The following is a 25,210-nucleotide window of genomic DNA, read 5'->3' on the forward strand; positions in this document are numbered from 1 at the left end:
TTGTGGTTTTTTTCCATAAAAATAAACTGGCGAGGTATAAACAAGTTTGATTACTTTTACGTAGGCTTAAATGAATCATTTTTCCGAATCATGTTTTCCATTTTAACAAAACGTTTTATTCGTCTGTGCAAGACGTTCCCAGGATGCTCGAGAAGCCGTGCAAAATTGTAAATCCTACAAAAGGGGCGCGCGCTGTCCGTGTGGTTGGCAGTCAAGCGGCCCCGGGTTCGAATCTCCCGTGTGGAGTTTGCAAGTTCTCCCTGTGCGTCTTTGGGTTTTCTTCCTCCCACGCCCCCACAAATGCATTTTAGGTTCATCGAAGCCCCTCAATTGTCTGTAATTGTTATTTGCTTTGTGATTGGCCAGGGTTTCGCTACATCTAGCGGAAAAAAAAAGATATTCCGTCGTTACTTTTGTGTAAATGTTCTGACACTTTTCTTGTGTCAATTAGGGAAAAGATACACGTTCAGCAAAGGAAAAACAAAATCACTCCAAAATGGGCTGAACTGGGAGACTTTTGCACCAGTTGCACCAATTTGCCACAAAGTGGAGCCAAAAGGAAAGGACTCGAGCCCCCAGGTTGCATTACCGCCCGAGTCCGGGTGGCGGCTCCCTTCTTTGTCTCTAGACGTCGGCTGCAGGTCGATGACGTCACGAGGCGGCGTGACGCACAATGGCGTTAATCCTCATCCCTCACGCGGCTCATTAGCAGTTTTCCTCGGAACGGTCGTCTTCGGCGAATGTTCGAGCACGCCCGCGCCGCCTTTTTCACCTCTCGGCACCCGGCGTGCGACTCTGCGGCGCTCCGGCGCTGCAACATTGACTCTGCGCCCCCCTGGCGCCTTCTGCTGCTCTTTCGCTCATCTGTGTGCGCGCGTGCATTTTCCTTCCTCTCCGGGATTCTCCTTTTCCCATATTTGTCCCACCCTTGTTTTTCAAATGTTCCATCTTTTCCTCTCTACTTGCTCATTCCGAAAAAAGTTTTTTCCCCTGCTCAAGTATTGCCCCCGCCCTCCTTCCCTCCTTCCCTTCCTAAAGTCTGTGTGAAGCCCTTTGATTTCCAGCGCGCCTGGGGTTGTTGTGCTGGGCTGAGTGTCAGCTCGTCGGATTAGAGGACGGGAGAGGGGGAGCGACACGGAAAGAGAGAGAGAAAAATAGCCGGCCAGAACCCTGGAACTGTCTCCAGCTCCCTTTCTCTCACACTCACTTTAATTGACAGTGTTAAGGGGCCAGGAACTGGAAACATGTCACTTGGAATCATTCAAAGAGAAAAGGCCGCCGATGGGAGAGCAAGAATTGGATGAAAGGAGGGGGAGGGAGGCAGAGGAGAAGAATCCGCAGCAGAGCTTTTCAAGGAGTTTCTTGACACTTTTGACCAAAGTAACAAGTGCCAAATGTCTGCTGCCGGCCAGGCCTCAAGCCAAGCGTGCTGGGACACTTCATTAGGTACGCCGGCGCGATCCAGTGCAGGGGTGCGCCTCATGTGGGCACGAGAGAGAGAGAGAGCATCTGATCCGGCCCCCCGTCGAATTCTAATCACAAATGAAGCCCCGGGAAGGTTTTGAATGTACGACCCCAATTCCAATGAAGTTGGGACGCTGTGTTAAACAGAAATACAAACAGAATGCAACGATTTGCAAATCACGTTCGAGCTATATTTCATTGAATACACGACAAAGACAAGCTAGTTCACGGTCAAACTCGATTTTTTTTCAATCAGTTTGAACACGAAATATCTTGTCTTTGTAGTGTATTCAATGAAACATAGGTCGAACATGATTTGCAAATCATTGGATTCTGTTTTTATTTGTTTAACACAACGTCCCAACTTCATTGGAATTGGGGTTGTATTTCAACCACAAATGCTTTTGATAAATAACAATCATTACGTTCTCTTTTGTAAATTCTTATGTATACACGATATAGAATTACTGTGCACCCTTTGAAATTGCAAAAAAAAAACAAGAATTTGGAAGCGGCACACTGAGACAATTCAACCTTATTTGCTTTTGCAAATGTATGTGCTTTTAAAACAAACAACAAATAATAACGACGATATTAATGGTTTGAACGTTACTATCCTTGATTCATTTATCATTGCTGTCAGGCAGAATTCTTGCATCTCCAAAATCACACTACTTGTCAGGAGTAAAAGAAATAAGTCCATCTTGCCCGAGTTAGTCCAAAACGCGTCTTTCAAGTTGTTTAAGTACCTGATATTGCTGTCACAAAGCACTGTGCACTAACATCGACACAACGCCCCAAATTTAATATGATCAAAAGGGAAAAAAACAAACGATCACTAATTATTAGCCGTCCACATCAAAGTGTGCGCTCGTGCCGATCGGACGCAAGGCCTCGAACGCTTCACTGAAGCAAATAACCGCGGTTACATCATCTTCCCAAAATCCTCAGGGCCACGACCGATGCGATAAATAAAACACTTTAATGGGCGCAAAAGAATCCGCACGCAAGTCGCCTTCGTGGATGATGCGCTTCCTTCTGCACTACATTGCATTACAGCGATTTATTATTATTATTTTTTTCACAAAACAAACTTGGTCAAATGTATCCGACCTGTTTTCACTCGTTGTTTAAGAAGCTTCCAGACTTTCCATCTCGAGGGAACATAATGCCGCACGGCTCCCGCAGAGTCGTTTGAGTTTAAGAAATGTAGGATTTCTCCAGCTTTTATCGACACTTCAAACTGCTTAATAAAGACCCAAAATGTAAAGGGGCAGCACGGTAGCCTAGTGGTTTGCACTTGTGCCTCACGGCGCTCAGGTTTGAGGTTCGAATCTTGGCTTTGGACTTCCTGTATGGAGTTAACGTTTTCTCCCCGAGTTGGTTAGAGGCTAACATTTCATTTGACATCATGCTGCATGATTGTTTGACTTGTGAAGACGACTCTTCAAGACTTAAAAATAAATAAATAAAAAATAAAAATTAAATGATGATAAAAAGCGCCGGAGTGTTTGGTGTTTACAGAGGAGCGCGCCGTTGCGCTTCTGGGGTTTGTCCTGGCTTTATTTAGCGAACACTTAGCAGAGCGCTAATCCTCCCGCTAACGGCGGGGCCGCGAGGGCTCTCGTCTCCTCTCGGGGTCGTAGCCGCCGGCTTCAAAACAGCCCGTTTGCGTCACCTTGTCGCCTTGCTTGCAAAGTGGAGCGGTGTGTATTTCTCCCTCATTGTATATTACGGACATGGAAGAATGCGTGAGTATTTGCTTATCAAATGGCGTCTTTCAGGCTTTTTTTTGTTGGTTTTGTTTTGTTTTATTTGCAGCCGGTTTGGCCGCAGTCTGATTAGTGGTGTGACGCGCGAGACCAGCGCAACAGATAGCAGGGGGGAGAAAGTGTGCGTCTGTTTCCGTCTGCTCACAGGGAGGAAAGCTTTAACAAGACAAGAATGGAGTGAAGATGTCAGACGTTGCTCGCCCCCATCAATCGTACTCGTGTTTTACAAGTTCCAGATAGGACGGACGCCTACGTGTCTTTTGCCTGAAGCGTGTTTTTGATTTGTGCGCATTCTTGCAAACTTGGCGGGCAGCTTGTTACATGAGAAAATATCCCTAAAAGGAACGAATAAATAAGAAGAACGCGATGACTTTATAGAATGTTTTGAATAAAGTGTGACTTGAGTGTGGAATGTCAGCGGGTTGGACGCGTGTCAGCGCTTTTTGCTCCAGTTCTCACCGCTCGCACGTCAGGAGACGTGTTTGAAAGTGCGTCGTGCTCATTAGCTGTGGTTCATTAGCGTCTGTTGGAAAGAGTCACTAATACCGGCCGCTCAATCTTACAATTTCACAACTCGGCCCCGTTAGGCTTGTTTTTTTTTTTTTTTTTTTTTTGTAGTTCTCTTCTTTCCATCCTTGTTCTACCATTGCAATCCTACCTTTTAGTGTGTGTGCGCGTACTTGCGTGTGCGCCGGCAACAGAATAACTTTTGTACTCGAGTTTCAAAGCTGGGAACCGCAAGGTCGCCCCAGGAGAATTGCAGTTGAATGGAAGACGGCGTGACGCTTTACGGATGAAAGTATCGGGACACCTGGGCTAACGTCATCCAATCGTGCGCTGGGCTTTTCATCAAGTGCCATCTTCAGAAGGGAAAAATGGAGAATGAATGAGACAAATTGTGTGGGCAGGGAGCCGTCCGAGGAGTTGGCGCGCCGCTCGACGAGCTCCGCCTCCAGCCCGGAGAGCGACGGCCAGTCGCAGGGCGCCCGGTGGGAGGAGCGACAGAAGGCGCTGGCGCTGGAGCGGCTGCGGGCCGTGTTCCGGGTGGACCTGGGTCACGTGAGGTCGCTGCGGCTCTTCTTCAGGTCTGCTGGGGAAAGCGCCAGGGGAATAGGAATTTTCCAGCGGGACTAGAACGTCCTCGCCGTGCCGTTGCAGTGACGACGCGTGCGCCAGCGGCCAGCTGGTGATAGCCAGCCGAGAGAGCCAGTACAAGATCCTCCACTTCCACCGCGCCGGCCTGGACAAGCTGGCCGAGGTTTTCCAGCAGTGGAAGTGCTGCAGGGAGACGCGACTCAAAGACCAGGTGGGAAAGTTCACCGAACACGCAAAAAAGAAATCATGAGTAACAAAGATGCAAAAAGCCGTCATTAATTAGACCTCAGCCGCAGCGCAACAATTTTCGACAGTGGAGGATCTCAAACCAGGTCATCTTTCTTCTGGATTCGAGGGAACTCGATGTAGTTCAACTTTTTCATGGCGAGTCCTCAAAATAATCGTCAAACGTCGACACCGCCGTGCGCCCGCATTAGCGCACCGGGCGACTCGGAGTGACTGAAGTCTCGCCGAGTGGGCGGAGTTCTGCCCGACGTCGGCGAATAAGTTTTGCTGTGATTGAAAATTGGAATCGCAGGCGAAAGTCCCGTTGAATCGGGATCTTTCACAGCAAAAATGACGTCTCCGCGTACCAAGCGAGATCCAGCCGGCCGCCGCCAAACGGGACCGGTCATGCGGCGCACGCAGCATATGTGCTGTATGTGTATTGTGTTTTACAATCATATTGAACTATAATAATGATTTCATACGTACGTGGGGCTAAAAAGCAAAGTGTGGAGAGTCTCGGGTTTCTTTCTGTTGTAGCGAGTTAACGTGCGTGACGGTTAGTTAGCAGGTGTCCAGTTGAGTCGCCGACTAATTCGCTTGCGGTTGTGAGTAGAGTCGCGTTGGGCCGCGTCGCCTGGCTTGTCGCGGGCAATTTGGCGTCGAGGATCCCTGATTCTGTTTGGGGCTCATTTTGGCTAATGCCTTCATAGGAATTCATCCCAAATGGCCGCCTCTACTCAAAATGGCCGTCTTTCTGTCCGTTTTGTGGACGAGAAGCCCACTTTCGTGTCGGTCGGTCAAAATTGATGTCTGGGGCTTTTTTCTTTTCTCCCCCCCCTAACTTTCCATCGGGCGCCACTTAATGAGATTTTTGATTTGTTTCATTTTTTTCCAGCATATCATGGCAAAGTCATGACAAAAATTCCACTCCCTATATATCAAAAAGGGTTGGCACCCAGTCGTATGAAAACGTAATCTCCTAGGCAGAGAGACCCGATGAAGCTAACATTATGTTGATGAAAATGTGCAACTTATGTGCAGCATGTAGTCCTTTTGCAATGTGAGCTATCATCACTGTGCAAAATCCACATCTCAACTGTATCGGTGAGGAGGTGAACTTTTCCAAAGAAGGTTGGTTTTAACGCCAATCTGTTGCATTTTCCGCCTTTTCCCCTCGTCGTTCCGATGCGTCTGCTGCCTTTCCCCATCATTCGCCAGGTGCCCGATGAGAAGACCTGCATGCAGTTTTCCATCCAGAGGTCCGCGCCGCCGTCGGCCGAGAGCCACCCCGAGGAGAAGCTGTACCGCAGGCTGGATGTCGGCACCTGGCTACGACACCTCGACGACAACGGCCAGGTGGAGGAGGAGTATAAACTACGCAAGGTAGGCCGCCGCGCGTCCGTCCGTCGTTCGGGGTGAAGCGGGTTTACGCAATCGCGTTCCATAAAAGGCGGTCTTGACCTCGAGCTGTGAGCGAAGGCTCCCGTCGTCCGTGTTCGCAAAGTGGCCCGGCCTGCTTGCAACCTCCTCAACGTGACTGCATGTAAAACATCAAAATGGGAGTTGTTGCGAGGGCGATATATCTTGCGAAGCCACTCTCTCGAAGGCACCCCGTGATTATTTCAGGTTTGTATACATGCTGCGCTTTCAAATAATGCTCAAATTCACACTCTGGCTTCTAACTCTGTCTTTAGAAGTGCAAATTGTTGTGCGCATCGCGTGCGTGTGCGTCTCTTGGCCAGTGACACGCTGTGAGTCATTTGAGACCTCTGGGGTTGACTCACTCCAACGTTCAGCATTTACTGCAATGACTCAGCTCTGATTACGTGATGACTTTTTTTCATCGGCAAACGAGAACACTTGAACTTTTTTGTTTCAGCATTCATTCTTCGCAAACGCAGTCGCACGTAAATCCGCCGCGTCAGGCGAACCCGCACATCTCACGAGATCCAGTGCGAGAGCCGTATCTTTCAAATCTGCCTTTATCAAGTCCGTGGCGCTCGGTTTTGTTTAACTCTGTGAGACGGACGGATACGGTGGAACCTTGAGCAAAATGGTTTCCCCCCCATCCGTTTTCAGTACCGCGTATCCCCACTCGGGTCGCTTGCCCAGTTGACTTTGGGCGAGAGGTGGGCTACGCCCTCAACCGGTCGCCAGCCCCGAGTCCAACTGTCGGCGTTATGAAGCTTTGACGGACCGCGCTGGCGCTCTTTGAAGGAACGACAAAACGTGTATTGAGTTAACCGCTACAAGATGAATGAAATTAGGTGTAACGTTTGGAAGTCGAGAAGCAGGTTTGCTTACTTTTGCACATGCTGTCCAAGTTCCGCTCCAGGGGACACACCCACAAGGCATAAATAGAGGGAGTCCTGCCCTCAAATTCCAAAAGCGAAGAAGCCTTTTGGGTTGAAGATGAAACCACTTCCGTTGATTCCAACTTTGTGGGCGACTGACAAACGGCCAACTCCGCCGACATGCTGTGCAAGTGTCAAAAGAAGCCAAACGATGACGTGAAATCAAATGAAACTTTTTCAACATCCGTACAAGTTTAAAAAGATGTAAACTGCGTCGTGACACGAGACGCCTCACTCCGTTACCAGCATACTTACTGTTTTTCATTTGATAGTTTGATATTTAAGGCCTAGAAGTGTTTTGGTACCGATATTTGCTGTAGTTCTGATCCCATTTTGGTTGTATTGGCGCCATAGGAGCGGGGGTCCCTCGCGTATTGACCCGACGGCGAGCGGGAGAAAAAGCCATCTTGAGGCAATTTTTTTTTTTTTCCCCCCCAAATGTCTCATCTTTGGGACGTTCCAATTTGAAGGTTCCCCTTTATTATTTTTTTGATTTCAGAAATTGGTATATAGCTTTTTTAAAGTGGATTTGCTTTGTTCTGCTCAGGAGGCGTTTAAGCGCAGATCCCGAGGTGGCGGCGTCTCCGTTACGATCCGATACGTTCCCCGTGACAAGCGGCTCTTTGTGCTCTCTGCGTTTTTGCCCTGCGCCAGGCCATCTTCTTCGGGGGCATCGAGCCATCCATCCGTGGCGAGGTGTGGCCCTTCCTGTTGCACTACTACACTTGTGACTCCACCTCGCAGGAGAGGGAGACCTGGAGGCTACAGAAGCGGGTGCACTACCATGACGTCCAGCAGAGGAGGTGAAATGGTATTTTTTTTTTTACACCTGAAAAAGGAGGTGCGGGGGATTTGTTTTGGGTCGTCGCTGCACTTTACTCGGCGGCTCAATTGTCACATGGACGCGTTATTGGCTGCCAAATGTTCACTCAGTCAAACATCAAACCGTATGCGAGTGTGCTGTGGCTTCTCGTCGCAAGCGCCGAGCAATCAATAGGAACAATGAGGGAAGTGTTGAGGGGAGTCGGCGGCGGGTGCGAAATAAAAGGGCCCTGGAGAAAAAACATGTCAGCGCTTATCAGATCATATTCTCCTGTCAGTAAGAGTTAAAAAAACAGCTGTGGTATGCATGAACGCACGCACACACACACACACACACACACACACAGGAGCGCGTCTACCCAGGTTGAGCGTGCATTGTGCGCATAATTCCACGTGACTGTAAAGAGGCTGATAATTGGGCAGATTTGATGTGCGTGGCCCATGAACATGTAGCGTTGTCCCATCAACGTAATTAAAGCCCTTTTGTTCAGACTGGCGGGGGGAGGGGGTGGAATTCCTTTTGTAAAGGGTCGCTCGGCAAGAGCCCCCCCCCCCCCCGCGGGGCCTCCGCTCGGTGATTAGCAAGAAGGATCCGCGCTTCTCGGCCGTCCTCGCCCGCCAAAGCCGAGCGGCCGCGGGCGGAAACGTAGCAGCTGTTCGAAAAAGTCACTTGAAGCCAAGTGAAGCGGTCGATCACAAGAAGGTGATCAACGTGACAACCAAGAATGTCGTCCTTCTCAAATTATATGAAATATACTTGGCTCAAAGTATGTCAGCAATGTTTTAAGTTCCTTACACTTAAAGTACTCTCATAATGTGATGTTCACATAAAACTCAATTATTGGATTATCATGCTCCATAAACAAGGCCAAGAAGAAAAGTGCACAGACAACCTGGACAAGGACTTCAAGAACTGTCGATGAACATTTTCACATTTGCGTGTGCGCGGAGGGAAATAAATATGATATGATGTAAGTATGTCGCATATACGTGTACGTCGATAGATAGGTGACGATTAATCCACGGTGAGCGTTCGGCCGTTTCAGTGGCAGGTGAAGCAGTTGAAAGCAGCAGCGCAGAACAGAACGTTTCAAAGAGACGCTCAAGAAAATACAACAAGGTGAAAAGGGGAGGAGTCTGTGAAAATGAAATACTCGACGCATTCATATATTGTAGTCATAGTGATATTAAAATATGATGATATTCACAATATGTTAAACTATACATTGTGTTTGTTTATGGTCCTGCATTTCGCTCTTGTTCAATCTCATTAAATTGCGCCGGTGAAGCTCATCAGCTATCCAGTGAGTTTCTGTTTATTAGTTTCCATGTGAACACAGATACATACTGCAGAATCATTGCTGCTTAGCGATACAACTCTGGAGAAGCAAGCATGGGAGAGGGAGGGAGGGAGGGAGGGAGGGAGGGAGGCGCCCGGCGACACAAACAGGCCACGAATAAAGAGTTGCGTGGCGTTGCATCAGGTGCCCGCTCGTTATTCCCGGCGGGCCGCGGGCAAAACAAACACCGCTACTCAAATCACTTCTGCGTGTGATGACTCGACTGCATTTAGCGCGCAACATAAACTGCAGTAGAATGCAAAGCCGTCGAAGACGTCCACCTCGAGAGCCTTGAAAGTTCCTGGAGAAGTGTTGTTAAATGCCTGCCAAATTTGAATCATTAAAAAAACGCCAAGTATATAAAATAAGGCTCAACATCATGAAAAATCAAGTTGTTTTCTCCCCTCTCAAACGCTGTTGGCTTGTCTGCTGAATTCACTGAAACTGCTGCTTCATTGAGCATTTTTCTCAGGATTACAAATAACTACTGGACGTGCGCGCGCTCACGGCCGACAATGAGGCACTCTAAAGTGGCAACGCCAGGCGAAAGGCCCGTCTCGCTTTTTCACCTTTTCCTGTGTGACACGCGCACACTCACAGCAGACAACGAGGCGCTCTGGCCACGCAAGTGGACTATGCCGAGGGAAGATGATGTCAGGGGTGCGGCCATAGCTAGCTAGCTAACTGCACAGCGCAACTGCACCGGATAACCACTGATGTGAACAAAGGCACTCAAGTCCTTATATATTGGGGGCATGGAATTCAAAAGTAGAATTGCAACATGTTTTAGCCACGCCCCCCAAAAATAAAATAGTTTAACCTTATGTTGTTGTTTTTGAATTTATTTCATAAAACTCTGACTGTGGCTTGTGTGTTAAACGGGTTTCAGGTGAAATGTGTAAAACATTGCGCGTTGTTCCCCCGGCAGATTATCCATGAGCCCCGAGGAGCACAGTGACTTCTGGAGGAAGGTCCAGTTCACCGTGGACAAGGATGTGGTGAGGACGGACCGCAACAACCAGTTCTTCAGAGGCGAGAACAACCCCAACGTGGAGATGATGAGGTGAGGCCTTCTCGCCGTCTTCTCCCCCCCAGCCCCTTCGGGACCCACAATGGACTTTGGTGCTTTTATTAGCTTTGACTAAGCGAAACACTTTAGCATGCATGTGCTCAAAGCTAATGGACGTCCAAACCGGGAGCGAGAGAATTGAAATAGCAGATCATTCCTCCTTATCTCGCATATTTTTCCAGTTCTCTCTCATCTGTGGTGCAGAAATCGAATAGATAAGCCCCCCGACTGCGTCATTTGAATTTCGAAAAAAACAAAATGCTGCCAAGCTTATCTTTGCATCTTTAATCATCCAAACCGCTGCAGATTCTGCTCCCTGCAAACATCTCTGAGGCTGGTTTGCGTTTCCCTTTCTTGACACTTTTTCATATTTGTGACATGCACAGAAATGTCCTCAAGGTTTTCCTCCTCTTGTTTTTCAGACAACTTAATTATGCATGAGTGCTACCAGAGACACTTTAAATTGCTATCCATTAAAAAAAACACACATGCGCACTCGCACACAAGAAAAAGATCATTAAAGAGCTCCCTAGTCACCATAAGGTTGGCATGGCAACCACTTAAAGTAGGGTTTGGCGTGCGTGTGTGCGTGTTGTACTGAAACACATGTCGGAGCGTTCAGTATGTCTGGGTGGGACCGCGTTTCTGCAGCAGTGTGGTCGTGAACACGTCCATAAAAGACGGCGCCGTGTTTACAACGTCACGGTGCCGCTTCCGACTTGCGCTTCATACGTGTGGAACCTCCAAAGTGGAATACGCTCGGTTCCCTCGCGCCGGTCGACTTCCAACTTCTACGTTCTAATGTCAAACAAATATCTCGTGTGGTCGTGGTCATCAAACGTTTATGAATTGTTCAGGAAATGGTTTAAGCAACCTTTTTAACAACATTCACTGTCAAAGAAGGAAAATGAGAAGTTATTTATGGAATAAAATTCCAGCTTTTGAAGATGCCTGACAGACATCTACTAGAGAACAGGAAGAGTGTGAGTGCAGAGCGAAACCGCGCTTTGTAGATATTGATTTGAAAATGGTGGAATGTAGATCATGTGATCTGATGACGTCACACATGATAAACCTAAAGAACTAAAGACAAAAGATTTGCTTGACTTTTGAGACTCATTTCCCCTCCCAAAAAAAGTTGATCTTGACAGCAGTGAACTAGTGTAAGCATGTTTGCCTCGCAGTCTGCTTCAAGATGTGTATTTATTTCCTTACTTCTCGATGTTGTGGGATTTTGCCCAGTTTTCCGTATTTCCCAAGGAAGCTAATATCCCCATTGTATCAATGTTTATTCCAGTCTGTTCTTCCTTTTGCGTGCATTGCCTGATATGGCAGCACTGGGGTTCGAAAAAAGCAAAAAAAGCACATGGCTCACAGTGTCTCGGTGGCTGGAAAACTCATTGAATCCTCTGATGGGTACCTGCGAAAAACTGGTCCTCCAAAAGGCCAAAAGCCACACTGGTCTGGGTAGGAAATCCTCTCCGATGCTTTGGAGGTCCTTCCCTCTGGCCGGAGTTTTACTTTCCCCTTATGCGTGTCTCAAAGGACCACAGACAAACAAAGTTGCAAAATGTGCACAATACCACAAACAGCTGAAGTAGTGGTGCACGGTGTACCGGTACCCAAAAAGTACAGCGAGGCCCCGTCGGAGGAAAACCATAGTACACCATGTTTTTTTAAGTCATGGTTTAAAAAAGAAAAAGAAAAAAACATGCGATGACATCGCTCTCCAAATTGTCGAGAACTGGCAGCACCTTTTCCAGTGAAATACGGGACAGAGACACGGCTCCACCTTCCAGACTCACGCAGTTTCATCTGGAATTATTTTGCCAACATGGCCGAAAGGCGTGCTAGAAAGCTGCACGCCATAATTATATCACCAGTTCAAAGCGCGACAGGTTAGCATGTGACACGGTTCAAAGACGAAGAAGGGGCCGTTCCACTTTGGGGGCGTTGCGCTTTCGGGGGCCGTTCCGCGTGACCCGCGGTCGGCCGCTCACACTGCCGAATCTGCCGACCTGTGGCCCGTAGGCGCGTGCTGCTCAACTACGCCGTGTTCAACCCCGACACGGGCTACTGCCAGGGCATGTCGGACCTGGTGGCCCCGCTCCTGACCGAGATCCAGGACGAAAGCGACACGTTCTGGTGCTTCGTGGGCCTCATGGAGAACACCATCTTCATCAGCTCGCCACGGGATGAGGACATGGAGAGGCAGCTGGTAGCGTCTCATTAGATCGATCGCCGAGCGCCGTCTGATACGTTGAGCGAGCCGTACGAGGTGTGCGTGTTGCGTGTGCTTGCGGCGTAGATGTACCTGCGGGAGCTGCTGCGCCTGATGCTGCCTCACTTCCACCGGCACCTGACGTCGCTGGGCGAGGACGGCCTCCAGCTGCTCTTCTGCCACCGCTGGATCCTCCTCTGCTTCAAGCGCGAGTTCCCCGACACGGACGCTCTGCGCATGTGGGAGGCGTGCTGGGCTCACTACCAGGTCACAGGAAAAGTCGCTTTCAAAGAACAACACACACACACACACACACGAACGTAGGCGCGTCATGTTTCGCCATTTCTTTGAGGGAGCCTCGAGCGCAAGCCGTCGACTTCAAAGCTTCACCGCAGATGACCGTATGCTCTAATAGTCCTCACGAAGGCCCCCTTATTATACATCTCGATCTTGCGGTATAATCATCATCATATGAATAATTCGCATCGATATACTCAATCAGGGTTTCCCGACCTTTCTCGAGCCACGGCACCCGTTTTTACGTGACCCACCGCCAAACAGAAGTCAAATGACGATCTGGTCTGAATTCACTCCGTGTGAAATCTTGGCCCGTTTGACGGAACGCACAGCCGACCGACCGACCGATTCTGCTCGATGATTGCGTTCGTTGTGCCTTCTTAGCGTCTAATGGAGCGTCTGCCTGTCACGATACGTCGCTGGCAGAGGTGCATGAATAAAGATACATTTGTCATTCATCGCTAGTTCCGCAGCAATGAGATGATCTGTCGCGGCAATCGCTGTGTATCCATCGTGTAGAAAAAGGGTTTTATCTTTCAATTCTTTACTATAAATTAAAATGAATGGAAGAATTCACCCAAAAGGACAAAGAAAAAGATTGAAAACAATATGCTGTGTTTTTGCATCCGCTAGTTAATGTTACAAATTCTTTCAGATTTAAAACAAAATGATTCACTTTGTAATCTTAAATAATTACCAAAAATATTGTTTTGGAATATAGAATAATTGAAGTATAACAAAAGACAGTTAAATAGAAGTGGGGAAAGTAATTCCAGATATTTAGGATAAAATTATCTGTGGCTTTAGGGAACATGACCTGTCTTTTTCTGACATTTCATCTTTTAATTATATTACCATCATGATGATGATGATAAGAAAGAGTGAACATTGAGCATTACGAACGTTTTGGCAGCGGCAGGTCTCAGAGAGCGAGAGAGATATAAATAATATCAATATAAGACCATCGTTAATACATTTTTTTTTTATTAATCAAGACATATTTGATGACATTCGTCATTATTTAGCCACAATGATGCAAATCATCATCGAGAAGCTGCAATTGTGTGTGGCCAGCAATGAAGAGCGCAAATGTCCTTTCGCAGACGGATTACTTCCACCTGTTCCTGTGCGTGGCCATCATCGTCCTCCACGGCGACGACGTGACGGATCAGCAGCTGGCCACCGACCAGATGCTGCTGCACTTCAGCAACCTGTCGATGCGCATGAACGGAGAGCTGGTGCTGCGCAAGGTGACGCCGCACACGGAAGATTTCTTTTGCTTCCATACTATTTCTTTACAGGAGATTTAGGTGTTCAAAATGGACGTATTCATAATAATTAACAGTGGGGGAAAAGAAATATGACCAAACAGGGGAATATCATTCCAAAATGCAACTTTTGGGAAAAATAGCGTTTGGCGATGTTTAGCTTCCACCGGGCATAAGTTGAAATAATTTTGGAAAGTCATGAGTCTCCACATTGAGAAATAGTTGCAAGAGGCTCACAAAAGTCACAAAACATAATTCAATACATTTGAATTTGGCAACGCCGACTTATGCTTTTGAAAAGCAGCTCCGCTCCGTTCGCGGTCGTGTTGTGCAGCTAACAAATCTTTATTCGCACTGTGTATTCCAAAAACTAAACTGTCCTGACAAACTCAAAATGAATCGATTTAAGAGCTGGGGCTATGCTGCATGCTAACGCAACAAGTCGATGTCATGAATTTCATCTGTCACTGCGTATATATTTCAATTTCTCACATTTTGTTATTTTTAGTTATGTTTGAGTAAAATGAGTATTTTTGTTGGATTAACTACGGCCAACTTCTCAACTGGTGAAGTCTTCAAAGGCTATTTTCGAACAATGTGAGTGACAGCAGTTGAGAAAACATCAGAAGTCGTTCACGACACGAGGTGTCCTGGCTCGTAAGCGACGTGGGGTTGCCGTGGCGACAGCCCAGACGCTATTCCCCTTATTGCGTGCCACTTTGCCATCTGGAAGACTTTAAAAGTGCCCATTTAGGCTCAGTTTGATCCATATTTTGGTTTTGAATGAAGGGAGTGTTGTCGCTGCATTCTGTGAGTGATTTTCTTGCCTTGTCGTGCGGCGGTGAAGATTTATGACGCGCGTGTGTGCTGCCTCCCGCATCCTCATGTTTATGGATGCCGCAGCCATTGCGTTAGCATGCGGCTGATGTTCTCCTTTTGTTTATCTCGCGTTGGCATCTTTTTTTTTTATATATATACTACACAGCAGGCAAGCTAGAGATTTTTTCCCCTCAAGGTCGTCGATTATATTAAAAGCGGTGTGTTCTGTTGCTTTGCTTCACAGCTCTCTGGCTTAATGTTGTCTTCGTCCCTGCAGGCTCGCAGCCTCCTCTACCAGTTCCGCCTCCTACCCAGAATCCCGTGCAGCCTCCACGACCTGTGCAAACTGTGCGGCCCGGGCATGTGGGATAGCCGCTACGTCCCCGCCGTGGAGTGTTCCGGCGAGCACCCGGACTCGCAGAGCTGTCCTTACGGGGGCACGTCTACGCCGCGGCCGTCCTCGCCCGCCCCCTCGCCGATCCGCACGCCCGACCCCTCGGGCGCCGCCAAATCTCGTGAGGCTTTCGCCTTCTGGAAACAGTCCTGAGGAGGAGCCCAGATCCGCCGGGATTCCTGGAGTATTTCCCGCCGCGCCGTCTCGCTTTCGTGCGTCACGTGAAAGTCGAGGTCGGCGGTGCCCTCTCGTTCGCCTTCTGAAGCGGCGGCCGTTCCGGCGGGGGCGCTTCCGCGGGCTTTTCGCGGGTCGCGGCGGGGTCGGAGGTGAGCCGCGCGGGCTTCCCGCGGATCTGACCGACGCGGGTCAAAACAGAACCACTGAGAATTCATTCACAGCAAGTGAGCTTCGAAACGCGCTCTCACAAAGGCGCGTTTGTCTTCAGCTATAAATGCGCAGATCTTTATTCGAAGAGAAATATTTTTGAAGACTTTTCTCTCCGCATGTACAAATCCGTCCGTTTTCCGTAGTGCTTCTCACGCGGGTCGCGGGCGTTCCGGGGCCTATCTCAGCTGACTCTGGGCGAGAGGCGGGCTACACCCCGAACCGGTCGCCAGCCAATCGCAGGGCACACGTAAACAAGCAACCGTTCGCGCTTCCATTCACACCTACGGGCAATTTAGAGTCTTCAATCAACCTACCGTGCATGTTTTTGGGGATGTGGGAGGAAAACGGAGTACCCGGAGAAAAGCCACGCACGCAGGCGAAGCCACGCCGCCTTTGAACCCGCAACCTCAGAACTGTGAGGCAGATGTGCTAAAGTCAAGGAGAAAACTAAATACAGAAGTGAACCTAAAAATGAAACAGAGAAACAAACAAAACAAAGGAACATAAAACGCAAACGGAGGTCGGGGTTCACTGGGCACAAAAACTCTCACGCTCACGTTCACACCTGCGGACAATTTGGAGTCCTCAATCAACTTAAGAAGCACGCGAGCACACGGAGAGCATGCAAGTGTCAAAGCAGGGAGATTCGAACCCAGATCTGCCAGTCGTGAGGCAGGAGTGCCCACCACTACGCTACCTACCATGCTGCCCAGTGAAAGCAATGTAAGGCAAGGCAAATGTATTTGTAAATGTATTGATCTCGTGCATTTCAGACACAAGGTAACGCAACTCAATTTGCTTTACGTGATTGAAAGCATTTCAAAAGAACACATGAATAAAAGATGGGAAATTAGGCTTCAAAGGTGTCGTCGCGTGACATCGGCCGATCCCGTGACACTTCGGCGGAAGTCTGTTTTGCTTTTTCTTGAGCTTGCATGTTTATGCGAGACAGCGGCGGCGAGCTCACTTGCCTCGCAGTCCCGAGGTTCCGGGTCGGAATCGGCGCGTTTGTCCGAGGACCCGCTTGTCCTCTTTGCGCTTTTGTAGCTTTTCTCCGGGTATTCCGGCTCCCTTTCAAACAACGTCGCGTTTGGACAGCAAACTAGTTGTCGCGCACTCCGTTTGGCCCGAGTTGCTTCGGGACGCCATTGAGCAACCGTCAATTGATTATTATGTCCATCCTGAATTCCAACTGGAGGATACCACCATAAATAGCGCGACATAGTAGCGGGGTCGCAAGGAATTTATTCATCCGTTATCAAATGAATTCACCGCTGCTTAGACCTCGACTTCGACTTCAAAATGTGCAAATCCTTTGACGTCAGCCTCTCGACAGAAAAACTTCTCCGATTTCTGTCGTCCTTCATGACAGCAAACCGATCATCGAAATATGACGTTTGCAAACGTTTGGGAAAACAATGACCAACATTTTTGCCAATTTTCTGACGTTACCGACCAAAGCAGAAACGGAATCAACATCATTTTCTTTTGAATTTATCACGGAAATAATGCTTATTGGCAGCCTCAGAACTTGTCAGAAGTGGACATGAAACTCGTAACCCTTCGCACGAATCAGTCCCCAGGAAGTAGCTCTTCGTTACAAAAAGGTTGGCGACGAGTAGTATATCATCACTCCCTCTCGTGTGAGTAGTTCTTCATTGTTGTTTTTTTTTTTTTTTTTTTAAATCGTTAAGCAGTATAATAATCGGTTCATAAACAGTAAAAGAAAAAACAGGATTTTGCACTAATATTGATCAAATGATAGTTTGCCCTCGCATGTGGGAAAGCAGAGCCACGTTCACCGAGGCACTGTTATCGTCGACCGGACAAACGCAGTCCGAGCGCGTGTGCCTCGGCTGCTGAAGGTCACGGCTCACGCTCACACACTCACACCAGGCCCCGCCTCTTAAAGGCGCAGTCACGACAATACACAGACAGTCTTTTGTATACATGCTGTTTCCGTGTGTGTTCAAATATGTTTGCAATGTCGAACTTTTCCACCGTTTAACGTGACTGACGCTAGAATCGTACGTGAAAAATGGGGTGGACGACAAATTCGTAGGGTGGCCGCAGCCTCTCCTGTGTCGTGTGTTAAGAATGCCTTCAGGTGCCAGTACCGCTGCCAAATATATCGGAAATCTACCGATCCCAAGTTGAACTAAACTCTACCTGCCGCTTGCCGGAAAGGCTTTATGAGGTCAAAAACAAGTCACGGAATGGCTTGTTTTTTTTCGCAGCTGCCAAAATTGGGATTGTGTGCCAAGGCGAGAAGATTGAAGGTGAGGTTTTGTCATGTGCGCTCACCTGTGGCCACGCAGGAGTGTGGCAGATCGTCAAGCGTTATTTGTACTTTTCTTTTTCCATTTTTTTTATCGACACTCTGTGTCATGACTCGCAGTCGCTCCAAATGTTTGTGTGCTTCGCTCGCACTTAACAGGCTCCTACGCTTTACTGTGTGTGTAAAGTGGAGTGACCTTTTAAACATCTGGTAATAAGTGGAGCATAGAAGCCCCCCCCCCCCAAGCTCAGTCTCTGTAATTACACCATTCATCTTTGGGATTGAGTTGAAGCAAACCAAAACTTTTTTGCACGGATTGTGGGCGCCATATTCAAACGACTATCTGCTATCATGTTTCCGTATTAAAAAAGAAAAAAATCAAGGTGAAAGTCCCTTGACCTTCTAAATATGTTTTACATGTTCAAAGAGAATGGGTGAAAACATTTGCAAAGACTGAGAACTATGCACTTCTGAATTGCGGAGCTATAACGTGAAGGTGTTTTTTCACCATTTCACTTTCCAGGGATTTATTATTCTTACTTTTGAAAAGATGGTTTTGAAGGATAGCTGGCAACGTGCTGCCGGTGGCTAAATTCGAATGAGTGCATTTTCAATTCTCACTGCCAATTTTGATACTTTGTCATCTATTTTGCTTCTGTCCCTTTTGCATCATTCATGTGCATTTAAAAAAAGAATCGGAATAGAAATAAACGTTTGCATGAGCTCTCGACTACCTAATCTTCTCCAACCTTGAGGGATTGTTGCTTTTTGTCAGTGACCGTCACCCAGATAGCGACGATTATTTCCAACTTTCACCGGCTGCAAATTTCAAACATTTGGGCCGCATGCAATGGAATCACCAGGGGGCAAAGTGCGCGTCTGACTGACGGGCTGCCTTTGCACGACTAACTCGATTTAAAGCGGTCGAAGTCCAAACACGTCGTCGCTGAATGAACAGTGTTGCCGTTCGCCACCGCAACATGTTGTACGACCTCGCTCGGCACCAAAATGAGCCTTTTCAGAGGAAAAATTCAAAATAAAAGCTCGGCCTTCAAGTACTCGCTTGACCTTTATTGAACCAATGAAGAAATGCAAAGTATTTGCCAGAAGGGCACGACATCCTCGGTTGACGTCAGACGTAACCAAACATTCTGCAATCATCTGCATCTGCATCTGCAATGTCTGACTAATAGTCAAGTGACATTTTTGGGAGTATTGTTTCTTTTTGATGGTCCATCTCGAATTTGTTCTGATTTAAAAATAATAATCATAATAATAATAATTAAAGGAGAATTAATCTGTTCATTCAAACTCTCCCGATCGTAAAGTTCTTCAGTCTGTCTGTTTTGTTGTTTTTTTTTCATTCTGAGTTGAGCATGCTACGTGAAGGTAAATTTCATCTTCTAACGTCCTCAACAGGTAATCATCTAAATATTACTACGCTAAAACAGTAAAACACTAACTGTGGTAGAAGTACAGACTCGAAAAGCCAGTTCCTTTTGAGAATCGATTCCCAGTAATTCGATTCCTAGGAATCTTGTTGGCTTGCCTGACGATTCGCCGCGTCGATTCCTCCAAGAAGCGTATTTCGGTTGTGAACTTTTCCAACGTGGCGTCAAGGCACAAGCGCTCAAAAGTTTCGACGGAAAAGACGATACTGCAAAGCTTTCGTTTCGGCCAAATTGGGAAACACTTCCGGTGCGGACAATTTATGTTATGTCATATTACGATAATGACATCAGTGATGGCATCTGCATTATTGCATTAACTCAACCGATGAGAATCAATAAAGAATCGGATCTAAAATGGATTCCGAAGCCCTAAATCCTTCTCGATTCGCCTCCCTCGCTTAGTCAAGTGTGAAAAGAAGTCAGCGACAGAAATGATATCGTCTCGAAACAAGGCGTGATTTCATTATTTTAGACGAGAAGAGAAACGTGCTAATGCGCGTGCGTACATTGTATGGCTCTCGCGTCTCGGAAGAATGTTTTCGTCTACGGGGGAATCGTGTTAATTCACGCGCGGTGTCGCTCAAATAGCTTTCCGAGGGAAAACGAGCCACAAATGACTTGAACCCGGACCCCGACGTCGCCCCGGGGGCGGCTTAATCTGTCGTAAGCAATTTCCCGCTGCACGTGTGATTATTGTGCTACGTACGCGGTGCTCCCCATCCGTCACCGCTTGCGATGTTCAGAGCCACCCGCGTGCAATTACAAGCCGTTAGCCCCCCGATGGATCGGCTCTCTGAGGACGAATGAGATCAAGACAAAATGACAATCAGGATAGAAATGAATTACACGCCAGCTTTTATGAAGTCATATCTTTCAACCTTTTTTTTTTTTTTTTGCCGGCTTTGAGCAAAAACACACACACACACACACAGGCTGTGACATTTGGTGCATCTGCGCAAGTTTAAGTCTACCTAGCCACACGAGACGGGCAAAATATTGGCGTTTAAATTCACTCCTGACGGGAACGGGTGCTCTTAGTTATTCGGGGGCCCGAGGCAAACGCGGTCACGGGGCCTCCGCGTTCGGGTGCTGCAAAGATTTGGAATCGATAGGCGTGTGACAATATAAGGCCACCGAAAGAGTCGACGTTTGTCTTTCACCAGAAAAGGTTTTTTTCCAATTCTTTAGTAATCAGTGGCCGGGCAGTTTGCGGGCAAGGGGTTCTCGCACGCTCCCTCCCCTTGTCGACCCTCCGAAGGTCTTACCGGAAAGTCCCGAACTTTTTGTGAGTGCTGTCGTTATTCCAAGTGTCTGTGACATCATGCGGTCTCAACGTGAAACTGAAGAGAGTAACAGAATTTAGCGATTGTCAAGATTTGATTGATGGCCTATTACATCACTTGGTGCCCCGCCCACCGCCACTTGCGAACATGCGGTCAATTTCCGGCACAGCTGCGAGTCAGGTCGTAACGCACGGGAGCAAAAAAAAAAAAGGGTTTTTAATGTCGGGGTTAGGCCAGCAAATAAAGTCTCGCTGGCCCACGTACGTGCCGATGACGTTTCAGATGAATGCGCGCATCATGTATGGCATCGCCAACAACGGGCCTGTGTTCCCTGCAATCATTTTGTTTTGTTCTCAAGAACAAAAGTCCTTAAATTTGGGTAAACGAACAGCATTCAAATGTGGGCAAACGGACGTCACTTTTGTATTATTACGTTTTGCGGGCTTGCTGGCCCTTAAAAATAAGTGATGCAAAATTGGAACGTAATTCACGAGCTCAAATGGAGTTGTGCAAATTCAAGCGTTTAAATTTCGCCGCACGTTTGAAGAGAAGTCAATCGTTGTTTTTGGTTTCAGATGGGAACACACACGTGAAGGCTGTAACTTTCCACCAATGAGTGTGTGTGGCGCGCTAAAAAAGCGTCTCTCTGAGGGGTTCCTATAAAAAGCGCGCGTGAAGTACTAGCAGGCCGCGCAGTGTTCGCCGTCTTTCCCGTGATGTTCCGCCACAGCTCCCGTGCAGTCGGAGCCTCATCGCGCACCGTTTGCCTCTTTTTGGGCGGGCCCTCGTGTTCCCTCGCCGTATGAATAACGCTAACCCGGGGGACGGGGGGGTCGTGCGTTTAAGCGAGGCATGTGGGGAGGGCCTCCTAAAGCGGGATTATTCCCCCAGACCCGCAGCCGCTTGGATTAGGGAGGGGTGAGGTCGTCGATTGGAAAAAGGGCAAAGTCAGCACTCTTCCCTGAGCGGATTAGAGGGCCAGCCTTTTTCTTTTTTTTTTTTTTTTTTCTTTCCCCCCCCCCCTCTTCTCGGCCTCCCGTGAGTCTCCGCGCGCCAAATATGGAGACAGAGAAGAAGGTCAAGTCCTCGCTCGTGCTGCGCGACCAAATGAAGTTTTCGCCTTTTGACGCACGCGAAGACGCGTGGTCGCCTCCTCGGCGCGGACATTTCCATTGCACGGTGCCTCCAACATGTCGGCCGTTTTGAGGGAATCGTTTTTGATGCTTTTTTTTTTTTTATTTTTTATTTTTTTATTTTTTATTTTTTATTTAATTTACAGTGTACCTACTCTAGTGCTCTAATGTACTCGCGAGTGGGAAAGGATAACCAAGAAGCATTTAACAGCTATTTACTTTCCCAAAAAGTCACTGATGGTGTAGCGGTGCACTCGCCTGACTTGGGTGGGTGCAGTTCCCACTCAGTGACGGTGTGAGTGCGAACGGTTGTCCGCGTCTAGATGCGCCCTGCGACTGGCTGGCGACCAGTTCGCGGCGTAGTCCGCCTTTCGCCCGAAGTCAGCGGCCCCCACCGGGATGAGCGGGGTTGAAAGTGGACGGATTTTTACCTCCGTTTATATGTTAAGTGGTCTTTTGCCATTTTTAAATCCAGCCTTGTAAGCCTTAGTTTTCATACAATTGCGTTTACACCCGCTTGTTTTTTGTACAAAAAAAGAAAATGCGTGACATGGCCATTCATTTCCGTTCAAGAATTTCGGAAGTTGTGTAAAAAGGTTCAACAGACGACATCGCGTGCGCATAGTCCCCAATGCCAGCATTTATTTACAACTCGAGGCGATAATAAGCCTCCCGGTCCGCTCGGCAACATCCGGGCGACGTCCTGTCAAAGGCTGCTTTTATTTTGAAGGTCTGACTTTTGACAGGATGTTAGGCCGTGTCGCCCGAGTGTTGCGCAGCACACTTGCCAGCCATTTGATCAAGACGATAGAATCGAAGAAACAAAATGCCTCCCGTCTCTCCTCCTCGCTGTATACGCCATTTCACTCAGTTTTCTGCATGTAAGACTGTAGTTATTCTCCATGGAATGTATTTTTATCTTTTCAGGTATCTGCAAATATTGCTTTGTCTTTTTCTCCAATTGGGTTTTAGTCGGACATTTTGGAACATTTACCAAAAAGCAGATAAAACCGAGGCTCTGCTCCAGTTTTACAGTATTATCACCGTGCAGCGCGGTGCGCTAGCGGTTAGCACTTTTGCCTTCCAGGTCCGAGGCTTCGGTTGGACTCTCGGCTCGCATCGTCTTTTTTGCTTGCGTGGCTTTTCTCCGAGTACTCCGGCTTCCTCCCACATTGCCCCCAAAATCACGTTAGCGTCATTGAAGACGACATTGTCATTAGGTGCGAAAGCGAGCGTGACTGGTCGCTCGGTTAGATGCGGCCCGCGACCGGCGAGCGACCCCCGCCTCTCGCCAAAATCCGTAATTGAAAATCCTTCATTTTGCCATCGTCACACCGGCGGCATGTTGACAAGGCAACACAGGAGATCCTCGGTGTCCTCCTCCGTTGTCGTCGTCTCCTTTCCACTGTTGCGTTCGCTGCCGTGGGGATTTCCCAGTTTCCCCAGGTACCGCCACGTGGACAACGGCGGCCCCCGAGTGTGCCGCCGCTGCGCGTCGGAAAAGCAACCTCAAGGACACGATTGCCTCGCGGGGTGCGGCCACGCAGCTGCAAACCGTCCGCACGCCGGCGTCGTGATAACGCATTTGCACGAGATCCGTTCGCGACATCTCAATCGCCCGAAAAGTCGCTCGGGCCGGCGGCCGCCTTCGGGAGGTCATCGGCGACGGTCGATCGCGAAGTCGTCGATGGCGGCCGATCGTCGGCGGAGACTTTGCGGAAGGCGGCCGGCGACGGCTCGAGTCTTTCTTTCGTATTGTACGTGTCACGAATTGCCGACGTTAATTTGTTCCGATGTTATTTTTGGGTTTGTTTTTGGACGAGGTTAGGAAGGTCACCAGACACTTCATTAGGTACACCTGCATAATCAATTGCTGTCGTGTTCAAAGGTTTTCTTCCACGGATGCAGGAAGATCTTCTTCTTCCACATCCTCATCTTCTTCCTTTTCATCCTCTTCTTCCTTTTTTCCTTGCCCTCTTCATCTTTCTGTTTTCTTACTCTCCTTCCTCTACCCCTTCTCCTTTCTTCCTTCTCTTCTCCTGCTTTGCCACCCATTGTCGAAAGCAAATAGCTCTGTTGCTAACCAAAACAGCAGCACCTCTACCGAAGCACGTAAACGGTCTCTCAGAGGAAGGAAAGTGTTGAGTTTTAAACGAGTTGCCCGCGCAACGTTTAAGACGATTTTGTCTTCGTCGTCGATTAGCATCGGACGCGACGGACGGGCGGGCGGGACGGATCGCTCCACGACGTCGCGCGCGTCCGTCTTGACGTTCTGGGCCGACTTATGAGCTCGACCCGGTCCGCCTCGCTTCTTGCTGTTTACACGCGCTGCGCCGTAATCGCGAAACAAATGAATTTCGTTTGAAACGTTGACATGTTTTGCCCGACTGCCGAGAAAAGCTTCGAGCTCGTTTTCCTTTGTGGAGGCCCAATATTTGATACAGCGGGTGTGCACGCGTCATCGCCAGCCGCGACCGCGACCGCACGCCATCTACGCCACGCAGACAAAGAGGCCATATTGGATTTGCCAGGTGCCTAATTCGGTCTTTGTCGCTCATAATTGAAACCGCTCATCCCTCCCCCACGCCGCCAAAGGGAGACGGACGGAGAGATAATTGCCTTATAAGGCAGTCGGCGGGTGCGCGAGTGTGTGTGTGTGTGCGCGCGCGCGTGTGCGCGTGTGTGTGCGCGTGCGGCGTTTCCAGCAACCCGAAGCAGATGACGGATCTGAGACGTAAAGATCCCGTCGGAATGCTCGGATGACTCCGGCCGTCTCAATTGTGCTCCACGAAACGTTAGCGACCGCCGTCAGTCAGGAATCCGACAGCATTGTAAAACGTAAAAGCGCAATCATCGATATTGCGTCAGAATCGGCGGCGGGCTGCCCATTTGGCCTTCAGTGGGGATTTACATGGCTTCATCCCCGTCTAGTTTTTTGTCTCCAATATTATGAAAATCATCAATACTATTGAACAACAAATACCATCAATACTTAACACTGATATCATAACAAAAAACAATCATCCACACAAAAGATGCCGATTATTAATGACATGAATGAATGGAGATGTCTACAGACGTTTTGCGAGTCGAACAATTTTGCTCCGACTCATTTTTTGTCTCCCAAAAATTGTATTGCGCAATGTAGCCTGTTGACTTGTGTGTGTGCTTGAAGGAGAGGAATTGTGTGTGTGTGTGTGTGTGTGTGTGTCAAACATGCACATTGTGCGAGGTTATTACGATAATAATAATTGTGTAGATTTATGGAACATCTTTCAAGGGACCCAAAGACGCCTAACAAGGACTCATGACTGCAATTAGAACGTGCGTGTGTGCGTGTTTGAAGATGGCGGCCTCGCAACATATTCATCACCAAATATGCTTTGAAATGATTTCACTCCATTTTGATGACACCACTTTTAAAAATATTCACTCAAGAAAAACACACAAAATGAAAAAGATTTTCTTTGAACATTTGGAAAATAAATGCATATTAGGCCACAAAATGTTCAAATACATTTTTTAAATGTAATAT

General features: G+C 48.1%; 1 protein-coding gene across 2 annotated transcripts in view; it reads left to right on the top strand.

The window, feature by feature from the left end:
• Positions 1-20,148, top strand: part of tbc1d16 (TBC1 domain family, member 16) — a 25,117-nt gene extending 4,969 nt beyond the window's left edge. For both annotated transcript variants that reach the window (XM_061701443.1, XM_061701444.1), the window contains exons 5-13: positions 4,145-4,321; positions 4,395-4,542; positions 5,778-5,942; positions 7,568-7,716; positions 10,004-10,138; positions 12,176-12,362; positions 12,453-12,632; positions 13,766-13,912; positions 15,027-20,148. In XM_061701443.1, coding sequence (XP_061557427.1) covers positions 4,145-4,321; positions 4,395-4,542; positions 5,778-5,942; positions 7,568-7,716; positions 10,004-10,138; positions 12,176-12,362; positions 12,453-12,632; positions 13,766-13,912; positions 15,027-15,296 — 1,558 coding nt within the window. In that variant the 3' untranslated portion in view covers positions 15,297-20,148. The remainder of the gene's footprint in view (positions 1-4,144; positions 4,322-4,394; positions 4,543-5,777; positions 5,943-7,567; positions 7,717-10,003; positions 10,139-12,175; positions 12,363-12,452; positions 12,633-13,765; positions 13,913-15,026) is intronic.
• The last annotated feature ends 5,062 nt before the right edge of the window (positions 20,149-25,210 follow it).

The sequence above is a fragment of the Phycodurus eques genome, chromosome 16 (genome assembly GCF_024500275.1).
Source record: "Phycodurus eques isolate BA_2022a chromosome 16, UOR_Pequ_1.1, whole genome shotgun sequence".
Lineage (NCBI taxonomy): Eukaryota > Metazoa > Chordata > Actinopteri > Syngnathiformes > Syngnathidae > Phycodurus > Phycodurus eques.